We start from the raw sequence: 14389 nt of genomic DNA, 5'->3' as shown, positions 1-14389 counted from the left end.
TTCATTGCACTTGTATCGTACCGCATAGGGAATGCATTTGTATCTACAGTCATCATCGATGCAGTATATTTTTTGTACAATTTTATACCTCGTTTTTTTTTTTTTTTTTTTATTGTAGTCTAGCGACCGAAAGACATGTCTCGTAAAAAATTATTTTCACACTTTTCGTGCAATTTATAATACAATCTTTGGATAACGATTCTCGCGTACTTTAAAATCAATGTGTATGTACACCGAAGTCATACATCGTGATGCAATTATAATGGCCTGTCCAACTTAATTACAAAATCGGAAAATTCGCCCGCGAACGAATTTTTTTTATCCTGTCGTTCTTTTTTTTTGATATCTTTAATTCGAAACAAATCATAATTCCACAAATAAAAGATAGTCTTTGATAAATACCAATACGAGGATTGGTCTTTCTTTGCGATATCAGTGGATCAATAGCTTCATAATTAATTCGAAATAGAAATTACTGCTATTGAACGCGCCACGTTTGAATAATCGTAGAATCGCGCCGTAAGATTTCGTAGATCTTTAACCTTCCCAAGAGAAGATAGCGAAGACGGAAGAGAACTGGAAAGAAAGTAAGTTCCTATAAAAATCATGCAAGACCTTCGTTCGTACGTACGTATTTCCCTACATACGTTCCACAGTGGGATTATCGGTCGTTGCTAATTAGCCAAGAACGAGAAATGTCGTTGACAAACGATAAAACTCGTTTGTGCTATTTTTCAAAAGAATTCGAAGGAACTTTAGCGATCCAAAGACACGATGTTTGACTCGAGCGATAAATTTTTACTCTTGCTACACGCTATCTCAGTGTTTCTCAAACTTAACTTTTACGCAGACACCCCTCTACGATTAAAAATTTCTGATAAACTCACCTCGGAGTAAAATTAAATTATTAATTTATATTTCTCTTCCGCGGTGCTGTACAAAAACCTAACCCAAACAGATTTTAAATCCTTTTCTTTTTTTTTTGTAAAACAAACTGTGTGTTCTAAACGTTTATCTATATTTTTAACTCAAACTTTTTATATGTACTTTACTAAAACAATGTACAAAAATAAATTAATAAAAATTGGTTGATTTACATCGATCGTCTTGGAATTTATTCAATACTATTAAATAATAAACGAATTTGTTTATCGAATAGTACCAAAGGATTCTCGTTGTTTGATTGTCATGTACGATAAAATTCATTACGAACAAAAAATTTAATAAAATTTGTTACTTTCAATAGAATTAAAATAAAAAAAATAATGAATATGTCGTAAGTATAAAACAACGTCGATAAAATTATGCAAGAAGTTTCAACTAGTCCTCGTTACGTTTTTGGTACTTCGTAATTGGAATTTTGTAATAAAATTAAAAATATTGCTAGGAATATATTTTTTTTTTTTGCTTTCGAGAGCTCCTAACCCCCTTCACCGTTACATTCACAGGCTCTCAGGAATCTGCAAATCACAGCTTGAGAAACACTGTCTATTCGAACGCACAAAATAACCCCGTTTCCATCCTCCTTCATTTTTTTTATCGTTTTGCAACTACTTTTACCCCATTCCCATATATTTGACGGCTTGTCTCGTATTTAAATATAAACAGAGATATACAACGTATAATACATTAAAAACGTTATCTCGGATGTTTTTCGATTTCGCCGTTCGTCCTTCTCTCTCTCGTCTCGATTATCAGGAGAAACCATAGTTTTTGCGAGAGAAATCGGGCACGAGTAATGGTAGGGAGAAAACGAATCGATAGACGATCGATCGGCTGTCGAGAAAGATTGATAATGCGAGAACACGCGTTCGAAACGAATGTCAAGTTAAGTCGTCGTGTACAGTTTGGCTCCCTCGGGCAGGATGACCTCCTCGCTAATGTCGGCGACGGTGACAGTCAGTGGAAAGATCAGTGGCATTATTATTTCCTGATGTTGCGAGACCTGCTGGCTGGAAACAGGTTCGGGCTGTCTGGTGATCGTGATGGTTTTAATGTTTTGCGTTTTAACCAGCTGCCCTTGGCCAAGCGCCGCCTGTTGCAGTACCCTCTGTTGGTTTTGCACTGCCTGCACCTGCGCCAACGGTTGGCCACGATTCTGATTTTGGACAAAGTTCTGCTTGCACCTTTTGCTGTGAGCGTAGCGGCTCCCGTTGTTGTTGAACCGTCGGTCGCAGGTAGGGCAAGCGTAAGGCCTTTGACCAGTGTGGATGAAAACGTGCTCCTTGAGGGACTTCAGACGACGGAAGTTCTTCGGGCAGTACTTACAGTGGTACTTGGCTTCGCCAGTGTGAGACGTCAAATGATTGGCGAGCGTGTCGGCTCTGGCGAACGCGCGCGAACAGTACTGACAAATGTACGGTCGTTCTTGGGTGTGCGTCCTCATGTGCATTTTTAGGTACGCGTTCGTCGTGAACGGTCGCGAACAGACCTCGCACACGTACGGCTTGATACCGTTGTGGGCCCTCAGATGGGCTATCAACGTCGTCGATTGCGTGAAACTTTTCGAACAGATCTCGCAAAGGAATCTCTTTGAGCTGTCCGTTTCTTTGTTCTTCTTGAAGGTACGGTCGTGCTTCGACAGATGATTGGTCAGTTGCTCCTCCTTGATGAAACGTTTCGTGCAGCGTGTACATTTGTACGGTTTTATCATGTTATGCTTGGCCACGTGTATCTTCAAATGTTCCCTTCTGTAGAATTTCTTCGGGCATATGTCGCAAAGGTACTTTTTCCCTTCGTGCACTTGAATGTGACGCAGAAGCCCTTTCCGCGACGTGTATTGTTTGTTACACTCTGTACATTCCAAACCGACGATGTCCGTCCTCCTCTTTCTACCGATTTTCTCGCCCGGTTTCTTCTCCTCCGGCCGTGGTTCGATGTCTCTCAAGTCTTCCTCTGTGAGGATGCCCTCGGTGACGTGTTTCGCTCTGTGCTCCCGCAGAATCTCGTTGTTCTCGAAACTGTCGCCGCAAATGTTACATTTTCTCACTTGGTCCGGATTCTTTTCCGAGCACTTGTCGTAATGAGCTTTCAGCTTATCCTTACGGTAAAATTTAACATTGCAAATGTCGCATTCAAAGTTCGGCTCCTCGTGCAACAGCTGATGCCGTAACAACGATTTCTTCGTGCTGTAACGTTTTTTGCACTTCGTGCACTCGTGATGATCCATCGGCCAATCCAGGCCGCTCTCGAAGTCCGAGTCGTAATCGTCGTCCTTGATGGTCTCGTTTGCATCCATTCCCTCGTTCATGCATGCTCTTTGTCGGTCCTTCTTCAACGATGGCTGTCGTTGCTTCTCCGACTTGACCGCTTTCTCGACCTTCACGTGCTGTTCCATGTGTTTCGACAACGATTGCTTCGAACTGCACTTTTTGTTGCAACTCATGCACTCCAGGTCCTTCTTGTAAATGTGTTTCTTTTGCGCGGAACTGTCACGTTTACTTCGACCGTAATTCCCATCCGTATGGGCGGCGTTACGGTTGAGCAACTTGTTCTCCTCCTCCTCGTCGTAATCCTCCAAACCGTCCTCGGTTTTAATTTTATCTATGATCTTCTGCGCTGCTCTCGCGGCGACACGTTTGATGCGTTTATTGGGATCGTACTCCTGCCCGTGAACGAAGGTTTTATGATTAGTGGCTATCAAATGGTTTCGCAGAGTAAGCTCGTTCCCGAACGTTTTATCACATTGTGTACATCTGTAGGATTTAACGCGTTCGTGTTGCTCGGCGTGCCTCTGCAACAGATCCTTCCTGGCGAATCGCTGATAACACACCTTGCAACGATAGTCGGTCCCCGTATGTGACTCCGTATTTCTAAACAAGACGATACGCATTATCAAAACACGGTTCGTTCGAAATGACTTTTTTGCAAAATATTTAAAAATCTCGCCTTTCAACCTACCTGCAATTTTTCTTCGATGCACTCTCCGCCTCCAACGTGTCTACTTCCTCTCCCTCTTGTTTCTCTTGGTCCCCCTCTTCCCTCTCTTTACCCTCAATTTTATAACTATCCGATTCATTATTTACCGAGCAATCTGCATCTTCCTCCAAATCTTGTTCAGTCAACACACCTTCGAGCACGTGCTTTGCACGATGGTTCCTCAGTTTCTCCAGCGAGTCGAACTCTTCCTCGCATACGCTACATTTAAGGATGGCGTGCAAAACCTCATGCTTCCGTAAACCACGCCTAGTATAGAACTTTTCCGAGCATTTCTCGCATGCAAACATTTCTGTGCGAACACCCCGTACCTCACGTTCTCTGGTTCTCTTCGAGTTATTATGCTCCCCATCTACGTCCTCCGTTTTTTTCTCGTTTCCCAATTCCTCGTTCTCCCCGTCCTCGTCCATCTGATGTTCCCCCATCTCGTCACTCTCCAGCTTCGATTTCGTCCCATTCGCATCATCGTTTTTCCTAGCTCTTTTCCGATACTCCGTATCGAAATCCTGCTTGATCACATAATCGTCGAGATCCAAACTGTGCTCGTCCTCGTGAAACGAAATTTCCAACGGCATCGGTTGATCCTTCGTCTCGTCTTTCTCTCTCTCGTGTTTCTTCAAATGCTTGCTAAACGAGATTATGTATATGTATTGTTTGCCGCAATGGGGACATTTGTTCAACCTCTTCCCGGACGGAGGCGATTTATCGACATTGCCGACAGGTTTCTGCGGTTTCTCCGGACTTTTTTTTAACGACAACGCTCTCCTGACCTCCTCGTGCGAATGCATGTGCTCTCTCAGAACGTTCTTCGATAAAAATTCTTTGTCGCAGAGGTAGCACATGAAGAAGATCCGGTCCGATGTATCAGAAGCTTGAGCCTTCTTTAATCGCGAGCTCAGATTCAAATTCTCGAAATAATTCTCCTCGTCGGAGTCCCGCGTCGACTCGACGTTTCGTCGAATCTGGTTACGTTTGCTTCTTCTCGCTTCATTTTGACATTCGCTATCTTGTTCTATCTTAACGTTAATTTTCTTAAGATCCGACTTTTTTATTTCCTCTTCATCTTCGTCCACGGTCGCGTCCTCAGCCACATCCGCGATCGCGTCCTCCTCTTCCTCTTGGTTCGTCGCGTCGGCAGCTTTAACCAGCAAATTCACATATTCCGCGCAATCGTCGCGCGGAAATGTTTCTTCAGAAATTAACTGATGCTGTCGCTGCTCCTCCTGCTCCTGGTGGTTCTCGTCCCCTAATATATATTCGTGGTGCAATATATAATCGTGCTCTATCGTCGGAATACTCTCTATGCAGTTTCTAGTGCTACTCGTGTATTTCAATGTTGCTTCGCTACGAGGCATATCGGTAACAGGCTTGACGTTCTCTTCATCCTGACTAGGGCAATTTTCTTGCCCTTGTTTCGAAATTATCACTTGGTCAATCGCTTCTTCCATTACCGGACCATTATCCTGCTCTAAACACAAAAAGACTTTTAGTATTACGAATCAAATTTAATTCTCTTTTTATAAAATTTTTATTTACCTCTCATAGACGATTCTTGATCGTCTAACTTTCCCACTTGCAGTAAAGATAATTGATTCTTCAGAAGGGATTTCTCTTCTCTGGACATTGAATCTAGAGTTTCCACGGTAGATTGATAATCGTGTTCCATGTGCATCTCTCCAATATCCCCGTTTTGGTCCCCCGACTCGAGATGCACTTCAACCTCGTTGAAGAACAACTCTTCCTTCATATTCATAGTGACGTATCGTTCTCTGAGAACTGTATCGGCTTGTTCCACTTGCAGTTTGAACTCGTACGCGGACTCGAGTTTATCCGCACATATGCAACATACACGTGTCGGTAAACCATCCCCAGGTAGCATCTAAAGCAACGAAACGACACGGTTAATTCGATATCGTAATTGAAAGTTTCGCGAAGCTACGAAATTGGTAAATAAAGTAAAGGCACGGAACGTAAATAAGATTTAGAAATGGCATTTACAAACGTTAATTTTCTTCTTTTCTCTAAATCACGTGAAATTCGAACAACACGCACGTTGTTTAGCCGATATCTCAAACAGGACTTTATCTTGCACGGTTTGTGATATTCAACTTAACCTCAAATTACGTGTCTAACCTTAACGTTGGCGAAGCTCATTGCTTTCGCCGAAAGAGAGGCGACCTCGGTTTCTAGAAACAAGTCTCGCATCACCAGGTTCCCGAGAAGGCAAACGCGGCATATTTCTACCGTCGCCACGATGCTATCCTCTACGTTTTGTGGTGAATCGGACGCATTTATTTCTACGGCGTCCATGTTTTGTTTGGCGAACTACTGGCTCGTGCTTGTGTCTGCTTCCCGCAGCCCGCAGCCCGCAGCCAGCAGACTACAGACTACAGTCCCTGCTCTGCCTTTTCCTCCCTCCAGAATGATACCAACCGTCGCCCCTGCCCAGCCCCCCAAATAACCGCACTGCAACAATCTGTCAAATACAAGCCACCGACCCCGCGATTAAAAATTAAACTGGCTACCGTCCCTCTACACCATTCTCGGATGTCCTCGCCAATGATACCGATCCTACCCGCGGATGCACACGATCGTGACACTTTGCTTATCGATACACCGTTTCACGATTTTCATCCGTACACTCTTTGCCTCCCTGTACCTCGTCACGCGGCTCACATTTCAACACGGTTCGCTTTACATCCTCAGCATCGTCGCTGAAAGATACGATCTACTGTTTCGGAATTAATTCGGAACGTTTCGACGGAAGCGAGTGTTCGTCAGCCACGATAGATGGCTATCGCAGTCGTACGGGCCACATCCTCGGACGAGCTGTGAATAATTGTTTACAACCGAAGAAGAAAGTAACATGAAAGTTTGCGTTTTGACCGAATATGCTGCGTTCGTAGAATAATAAGTAACGGCGTCCACGCAAGCGTATATATGTATATACAAAGGTGAAGTATATTACACGAGAAAATGAAGCGGAATGTAAACAGAGCTTGTCACGTGACCGAAATTTCATTGGTTCGCTGTGTCGACACGGCATTTCAACTAGGAATGTATCGTAAGGCTCGACGCAACAACGAGAGATCATAATTTATTGCGTACTATATGATTTAATTCATACCATACTCGTTCGAGTAATGACTGGTTTTACATCAATTAATTTTTGTGCAATTGACAAAGTTTTACCAGATACGAGCAAATAAACCTATGTTAATCGAGCTGTTTTTTTTAAAATAAATAGTAATTGGAGACGAGCAATGAATTAAAGTATATTTATTTTTTAAAAAAAATGATGATATACAACTATATATATCTAATATTTCCTTGCCAATAGAAAATGATTTTCTAAAAGAAATAATACGAGAAATATTATTTTTATGTACAGATTCGTTTATCATAGATTTTATCAAAGTCAATTATATTCAACAATATTTAAACTGGAAAGAGAATATTCCAGACTTAATTGTCAAATGAAATATTAAATTGTATCTAAAGCGTATTGGAATATATGGAATAATTCCGCCGCTTAAATTTCTTACAATTTGGCTCAATTTGTATAAGATGTTTATTACCTAAAATATAAAGATTTTATTTTCAACTAAAATAACATTACACGTATATTGTAATCGGTGTGTTACTCACCATCGTCTATACAATCAAAATTAACTTCTGGCGTTAAATTATTCATACATCCGTCTAAAGCTTCTTTACTATTATTTATTTCTACGTCTTGTTCTTCGCTATTACTTTTTGGGGATAAATTTAACGGCGATACTCCATCGAACGTGGAGTTTAAAACATTGTCTTCCTCGAATGAAATAGAAATATCATTGGAACCTGGTATCTGTTCGTACGATGTTTCTATTAACATTCCATTTGATTTAGATTCTTTTGTGTTACTCATTAATTGTAATAAAACAGACGGATCATCTATACCCAAGGTGTTACAAAACTGCGTAGTTTGATTATTTATTAACAGTTTTGGCGATTCGACTGAAACGTCTAAAGCATCAGGATTGTATGGCTTTGTAGTTTGTGTAAAATTTACGGGAATTTCTAAATTATGGGTGAATCGTTTGAAAATGTTTGCTTTTTCCTCTACGGTTGGCGTAAATATCCATCTATTATTGCCATATTGCCCAGGCATATAATGAATACCGTTTTTAACGCTTAATAAATGGTTCGTTAAATATAATATTGTTAACCATTCTAAATCATAACGTGGTTTTAATGGTAAATTTTGATCGTGTTCTAGTTCGAGTATTTGAAGAAATTTTCGTTTTGGAAGACACTTATCTAAAGCTAAAAATTTAGTCACCCTTGTTCCCTCTTTTTCAGGAACAAGGGCAGCAAATTTACAATGTAAATGTGCAGAAAACCAATAGTTTGGATAATGATGTTCTAAAAGTTCCATACTCGGTGGACTACCAAGCATATTGTTCTCAATATCGTTTCTGTAATAAAAAAAATTTAACACATTCGAAATGTTATGAATTGTATCGGCTAATAGTTTGAAAATCATGTACAGACGCTGAGCTATAATAAGGGAATAATTAGCTTACTTGAAGAAAGGTTTTCCTTTCAACAACATATTTTCATTTCCATATTTAGTTACCCCCGCTGGCCAATCGTGAGATAAGAAAATATCGATATTGCCACTAAGCTACAAAGAAAACATGCAATGCAATGAACAACTTACGTTAGAATAAATTTCTTCAAAGTATTACCTGCTTTAATCTAAATATTTCTAAGTTTCTAATGTGATATACACTTCTGATTGTATTTTCATTATAAGGTGGCTTTTCGTAATGTCCCTGCATCAAATGTTGACCTTTATAGATTCCGGACAGCCCTGCAATTCTGATACCGCCTACTGTTATTACACCGGCGTATCCCAAGTAATAAATATTAGGTGCTACCCATCCGCCGTACGGCAATTCTTGAAGATAATTAGACGCTTCGTGATTTCCTCCAATAAATATCGTTAACACAGGGGCAACTTTTTCCCCCGAGTAATATCTACAATATACCGTAGGGTTAATTTCAGTTTTATACGGATAAAGATTTCAAAAATTTCGAGAGATAGTTTACGAAAATATAACGAAAGATTTATACATAATCTTAAAACCTGTTAACCCTTTTAACAACCACAACTTTGCAACTTACTTATAAAAAGTACACATATCCTTATATTTATCAGGTACAGCCATGCAACTTAAATCACTCAAGTTTCTCGTAGATTGAAAATCCCCGCAACAAATGAGCAAATCTATCTTTTTCCCGTCAGCCTTTTCCATTTCTTGAATGGTTTCGTAAATAATATCTAATTCACCGTGTGCACAACCCTCTACAGCGATTCTCATCTTTATTTTTATATGCACCTCGTTACTTGTACAGTAATCAACAAATTTACCTACGTTCCGCGCAATTTACCTAATTATTAAAATATTAAGAAAAACAAGTATTTATAACAATCACTTAACCTAACTAAGAACTCTCTGACATAGCCGCCATTTTTTAGCTTAATCGGGCACTGTTGCCATAACAACGATTGTACCGATGATGTTTGCTCAAACTTAGGCAGTTCGTAATCATAAATATTTCCATTGTATTTGAGTCAATTATGAGCTTGATTTTTTCGAGCGGCGAAGGATGGATCGTCTCTCATTTGCAATATCTTAACGATATTTATAAAACTGTAAAGAACGGTAATACGCAGTGTAGACTAATTTTTAACGATACGTTGTTCGAAATAAACTCTCAATATTTACGTCAAAATCAAATAACTCAGTCCGATCAACACGAAGGAATTTCGTTGCAAAATAGAAGTAAAAAGAGAAAGCGGGCGAAACTGTTACCGGAGGAAGATTTAAAAGAGGTAAAATAACAAATTTGATAGTATATTAGATGAAACAGACAACTAACGTTTATTCGTATGTGCTTCGTAGATAAATTATGTCAAACAAGCATTCAATCAAATAATTTCATCCGCCAAAGCAGACGGATTATTCTCTTCCAACGTAATGTGTGATAATAACGAAGCAGCACGCTTGGCATCGCAGAAATTTTATCAGGACACGTTTTCCGGGGAGGAAGAGAACTTTTATGGTTGTAACGATACGGATGTAGCTATTATATCAGAATCACAAGAGAAAACATACGTGTTCCCAAAGAAATGTAACTTTTATTGTTACGATGTGAGCGATGTTGCCAGGAAGTTGGAATTAAACAATCAGTATGATTTTATATTGTTGGACCCTCCTTGGTGGAACAAGTCCATAAGAAGAAAAAAAACGAAATATTTAGAATCTAGGTGATCTTGTATGGTTCAATATAAGCCAATAGAAAAAAAAAAAGCAAACTCTCTGAACAGTTTAACGAGAATAAGGACTTTGATAATAGTATAAGTTTTCCTTGTTCTCAGTTTTGCAACCATATGGGTAAATAAGATTTTAGACGCAACTTTTCGACGTAAAAAAATTATTGTTGCACAATATTAAAACAGTATCGATACATTTTAGAATTGTTTTATGTGTACGATCTTTTGTCAGAATCATATACTTTTGTACAGTTATTGCGAACGGCCATCTGCTATAAATCGCACTCTATATATATATTATGTAAATTGTGTTTTATATTCTTACGTTGAACAGTTATAAAATGATGTACAACGAGGAGTTAGCCAGGATACCGATTGGGAAATTATTATGTTCGAATGGACTCGTAGCAATTTGGTGTACCAATGCTCCTAGTCATCTGCATAGTATTTTTCACAATATATTTCCATCGTGGGGCATTACGTATAGAGCGAAATGGTACTGGATTAAAGTAAGCATATAATTACTTAAAATTTGAAAATTCCAAAAAAATATCCATAATCCGAACGATACATGTTTAGTTTTCATACTTCAGGTCACTCAAGAGGGAAGTACAACGTGTAATTTTAATTCAGCACTCGGTAAACAGCCTTACGAACTACTAGTATTAGGATCTGTATTAAGTGATAGTGAATTAAACATTCCTGATGGGAAAGTGTTAATAAGTGTTCCGAGCGCGGTACATTCTCACAAACCGCCTCTTACAGGTAAGGAATCATCGATAGCGATACGTATGAAACTCTATAAAGGCATTAAAAATTCTAGAAGTTTTGCAAGAGTTTCTTCCAAGCGAGCCAAAGTGTTTAGAAATATTTGCAAGATACTTGCTTCCTGAATGGACAAGTTGGGGCCTTGAAGTTTTGAAGTTTCAACATTTATCATTATATACAGTCATAGAAGAGACAAAAGATACTCAGAACAGCAATAACATGGATGTAAATAAATTGATCGATTAGGATTAAACTTTACGAGATAACAAAAAGTTGCGGTACTATTGTTATTTTTTTTATTTTTATTATAAATTAATCATGCTTGAATAGTAATCAAATTATCCCATTATGAAGTGCCATTTACGTGGTCGTTAATACCATTTTTTATGGTAGCACGGTAACCATGTGGATTCATTGTTTGCCACCTCCAAAAATCTTTACCTATATTAAAGATAACATTAGAAACACGCCAAATACAGAATGAAAAGTACTATGTTACGTACACATCTGTTCAACGTCGCATTTGGTCGACCATCCTAACTCTTTTTCTGCTAAATCCGTGTTAGCGTACATTGACACTATATCACCTTCTCTCCTGTCTTCTATAACATACGGCACTGTCGTTCCCGTGACATTTTCAAACGTTTTGATTAACTCGAGTACGGACACACCTTTGCCAGTACCTAAATTGTAAATCTTTAGCCTCAAGTGTTGTTTGTGCAAGGCATTCAAAGCTGCCACATGGCCAGCCGCCAAATCCATAACGTGAATGTAATCACGTATACCTATAAAAAAAATTAATATTCTAAAGGTATTGCGTGATTTAAAAAATCCTTAATTGTCTAAACGTACCTGTGCCGTCTTTCGTAGGATAATCGCCTCCATAAATGACGAGTTCAGGTTTATGCCTCAAAGCTACTTGCGCTATGTAAGGCATTAAATTTGTAAATGGCTTTGTAGGATCTTCTCCAATCAAGCCACTAGAATGTGCACCCACTGGATTGAAATATCTGAGGGAAATGATGTTCCAATTCTGTTGAACAAAAATAACTACATAGCCATTTTATTTGCGACATATTATTTGTTGATGAAAAGTAAAAAGTAAGTTATAAATACTATATTTAGCCTGTTAAACGCACCTTCTCGGCTCTTGATATATCTTTAAGCATTTCTTCGATAAAATACTTCGTTCTGCCGTATACGTTCGTGATATTGCCAGTTGGATGCTCCTCTGTGATTGGAAGTTCATTCGGTTCCCCGTAGACGGTACACGAACTGCTAAAAACTAGTTGGAAGCATCCAGCAGCTTTCATTACCTTGAAGCAGCGAATTTTATTTAGTTTCATAACACACGAAGCGACGTAAACGTGAGAACGTATTAAAATGCAGTTTACCTCTAGTAAATTAATAGCACCGATGATATTATTACGATAATAATGTAGCGGAATCTGCATCGATTCACCGACGGCCTTTATCGCCGCGAAATGAATCACGCAATCTATTTTATGCTAAAACGTAAAACATTTACTTTCAGAGCTTCGTTCGCTTGTAAATACCCGATTATATCAGAAGTTATGCCACGGCAATTCGTTACCTTATTGAAGACTGCTTCGAGCTTATCTCGGTCGATTAGGTCGCAATTATAGAAGGTAACTTTCTTCCCTGTTATTTGCTCGACTCTTTTTAGAGCCGCAGATTCACCGCTACCCTCGATCACGCTATTAGCGAAGTTATCTATTGCTACAACATCGTATCCACTTTCCAAAAGTTCGACGATACAGTGGCTACCGATGTAACCGGCTCCTCCGGTTACGAAAATCGTTTTCCAATCTTTGGTCATACTTCTATCAAAACGAGAAAAATGAAAATGTTAAAATTGTATACGATTCTCCTAAATTATTCAAAACAAATTTTTATAACAAGAGTAACATATGTAATATGTTTTTCTTCCTTCGAGAACTCGAGGACCCCAGTTTGAGAAACGCTGAATTATTATACGGTTCTTTTGCACACGGGGGAATAGAAATGCTCGTCCTTCGTCAACTACTTGATATTACTTATCACGCGTTTATAGTTTTAAATTGAAAATAAATCGTTTTCGACTACGCGCGATACAGAATTATTAAAATGAACGAAAGTTGTTCGTAAATATGGTTCTACGCGCGAGGCGAAATATACAGGTGCTTAGGACATTCACCTGCCTTGAACTGTGTGGAGTTCAAGGTCACTAAAACACGTGGTAAATCATTACGTTTATGACACGTGAGATTAGATTTTTAATACACCTATTATTCGTCCAGTTAAAACAAATAAAATCCAAGTACCACCTTGAATCGTACACATTTTCTATAAACAATATTTTCAACTTACAACGCGATATTTCTAATTTGAATTCATCGTCAGAAAATTAAGTAGAAAACAAGCGAGAGAAAAAAAATTACTATTCTTATTGCTCACTGCGCGAAGGCAAAGATGATTGAAAGTTCGACTACTAAACCGGTGTATTTAACGGTACTCAAACTTCATCGGACACTTTCGGCACATTACGAACACTTGCTTTGCTCCACGCATTTATGCTCAAGCAGAATATATATTCGATTTTGATAAAGAAAACATCATTAGTTCTCAATTAACAATAAATTATGCGTGGTATATTATATTAGTGTTCGTTGCTTAATAAAAATTGCGCGTGAAAGTTTTATTTTGTACAGGATTATGATCGCGGCAATGTGACTTCACTTTCAACTTGGCATTTGATTTTATTATGCAAATCGTACAAGTTCTTTTGTTAATGTATGTTTGGTAATAGACTGTATACAAATAGGCGTCGTACGTAATTTTTTAAGAGAATATATCGTTACCTTGACAACGTAAGATTTTTAAGAGCAAATACGTCGAACCAATACCGAAGGGTTCGAGGTTGCACCGTGTAATCACCGACTACGTCCTGACCACTTGTGTTGTCTTCTGGTATAGGAAAGTAGAGTTTAGTATATTCGTGGAACGCGAGGCATCCCCTCTTCTAGAACAACACCATCGTCGTATCATTGTGAAGACACGCACACTATGTATTTCGAGCCTCTCTCGACCCTTGCTTTTCTGCTGCAACAAGTTCTTCCTTTCACACAGACGCCCAGTTCTCTGCTTGCCTACCTTCTTCGCGACAAGAATGAAGGAACGATGACACACGTACGAGACCGACGGTTACCGCTTGCATCATTCGATGATTTGTAAAGGATTGACTCATAAAAATGTAATTTTAAGCAACGCTCGCTTCGTCAAGGAAACCTATTTTAGCATAAGAACGTTCAACGCGATAAACAAAGGCAGATGAATCGAATTTTTCAGGATATCGTTCGA

General features: G+C 39.0%; 4 protein-coding genes across 4 annotated transcripts; 1 reads left to right on the top strand and 3 right to left on the bottom strand.

Annotated features, from left to right (window-relative positions):
• Positions 1–984: 984 nt before the first annotated feature.
• On the bottom strand, positions 985–7132 carry LOC122403370 (zinc finger protein 845-like). The gene is made up of 4 exons (XM_043406864.1): positions 6070–7132; positions 5473–5815; positions 3901–5404; positions 985–3812 (listed from the first exon to the last, which is right to left on the bottom strand). Exons 1-4 carry the CDS (start codon positions 6244–6246, stop codon positions 1829–1831), a joined length of 4008 nt encoding a protein of 1335 aa, XP_043262799.1. The 5' UTR covers positions 6247–7132; the 3' UTR covers positions 985–1828.
• A 257-nt stretch (positions 7133–7389) lies between these two features.
• On the bottom strand, positions 7390–9314 carry LOC122403388 (lariat debranching enzyme). Its single transcript, XM_043406889.1, has 5 exons — positions 9109–9314; positions 8670–8961; positions 8505–8605; positions 7585–8396; positions 7390–7514 (listed from the first exon to the last, which is right to left on the bottom strand). The coding sequence occupies exons 1-5, from the start codon at positions 9303–9305 to the stop codon at positions 7432–7434; spliced, it is 1485 nt and encodes a 494-aa protein (XP_043262824.1). The 5' UTR covers positions 9306–9314; the 3' UTR covers positions 7390–7431.
• Positions 9315–9516: 202 nt separating this feature from the next.
• On the top strand, positions 9517–11393 carry LOC122403395 (N(6)-adenine-specific methyltransferase METTL4). Its single transcript, XM_043406901.1, has 5 exons — positions 9517–9820; positions 9891–10255; positions 10596–10770; positions 10855–11026; positions 11085–11393. The coding sequence occupies exons 1-5, from the start codon at positions 9566–9568 to the stop codon at positions 11273–11275; spliced, it is 1158 nt and encodes a 385-aa protein (XP_043262836.1). The 5' UTR covers positions 9517–9565; the 3' UTR covers positions 11276–11393.
• On the bottom strand, positions 11264–14377 carry LOC122403405 (UDP-glucose 4-epimerase-like). The gene is made up of 7 exons (XM_043406913.1): positions 13891–14377; positions 12624–12873; positions 12424–12537; positions 12169–12345; positions 11882–12062; positions 11533–11814; positions 11264–11470 (listed from the first exon to the last, which is right to left on the bottom strand). The coding sequence occupies exons 2-7, from the start codon at positions 12867–12869 to the stop codon at positions 11376–11378; spliced, it is 1095 nt and encodes a 364-aa protein (XP_043262848.1). The 5' UTR covers positions 12870–12873; positions 13891–14377; the 3' UTR covers positions 11264–11375.
• Between the last annotated feature and the right edge of the window lie 12 nt (positions 14378–14389).

Source organism: Colletes gigas, unplaced genomic scaffold (genome assembly GCF_013123115.1).
Source record: "Colletes gigas isolate AHSC1104 unplaced genomic scaffold, ASM1312311v1 Colletes_gigas_Sc00002, whole genome shotgun sequence".
In the NCBI taxonomy this organism is placed as follows: Eukaryota; Metazoa; Arthropoda; class Insecta; order Hymenoptera; family Colletidae; genus Colletes; species Colletes gigas.
This window is presented reverse-complemented; position numbering and strand designations above follow the sequence as displayed.

Bases quoted from the DNA above. Each gene is read 5' to 3' on its own strand.
- LOC122403370 (XM_043406864.1), bottom strand. From the start codon at position 6,246: ATGGACGCCGTAGAAATAAATGCGTCCGATTCACCACAAAACGTAGAG. The intron at 5,405-5,472 runs GTAAATAAAAAT...TTTTGTGTTTAG, and splicing joins TCAAGAATCGTCTATGAGAG to AGCAGGATAATGGTCCGGTA. The intron at 3,813-3,900 runs GTAGGTTGAAAG...CGTCTTGTTTAG, and splicing joins GCATCGAAGAAAAATTGCAG to AAATACGGAGTCACATACGG.
- LOC122403388 (XM_043406889.1), bottom strand. From the start codon at position 9,305: ATGAGAATCGCTGTAGAGGGTTGTGCACACGGTGAATTAGATATTATT. The intron at 8,606-8,669 runs GTAATACTTTGA...TTTTCTTTGTAG, and splicing joins AAATATTTAGATTAAAGCAG to CTTAGTGGCAATATCGATAT. The intron at 7,515-7,584 runs GTGAGTAACACA...TTTATATTTTAG, and splicing joins TTTTGATTGTATAGACGATG to GTAATAAACATCTTATACAA.
- LOC122403395 (XM_043406901.1), top strand. From the start codon at position 9,566: ATGAGCTTGATTTTTTCGAGCGGCGAAGGATGGATCGTCTCTCATTTG. The intron at 9,821-9,890 runs GTAAAATAACAA...TGTGCTTCGTAG, and splicing joins CGGAGGAAGATTTAAAAGAG to ATAAATTATGTCAAACAAGC. The intron at 10,771-10,854 runs GTAAGCATATAA...TTCATACTTCAG, and splicing joins CGAAATGGTACTGGATTAAA to GTCACTCAAGAGGGAAGTAC.
- LOC122403405 (XM_043406913.1), bottom strand. From the start codon at position 12,869: ATGACCAAAGATTGGAAAACGATTTTCGTAACCGGAGGAGCCGGTTAC. The intron at 12,538-12,623 runs GTAACGAATTGC...TTTACGTTTTAG, and splicing joins TCGAAGCAGTCTTCAATAAG to CATAAAATAGATTGCGTGAT. The intron at 12,346-12,423 runs GTAAACTGCATT...CGCTGCTTCAAG, and splicing joins GTGCTATTAATTTACTAGAG to GTAATGAAAGCTGCTGGATG.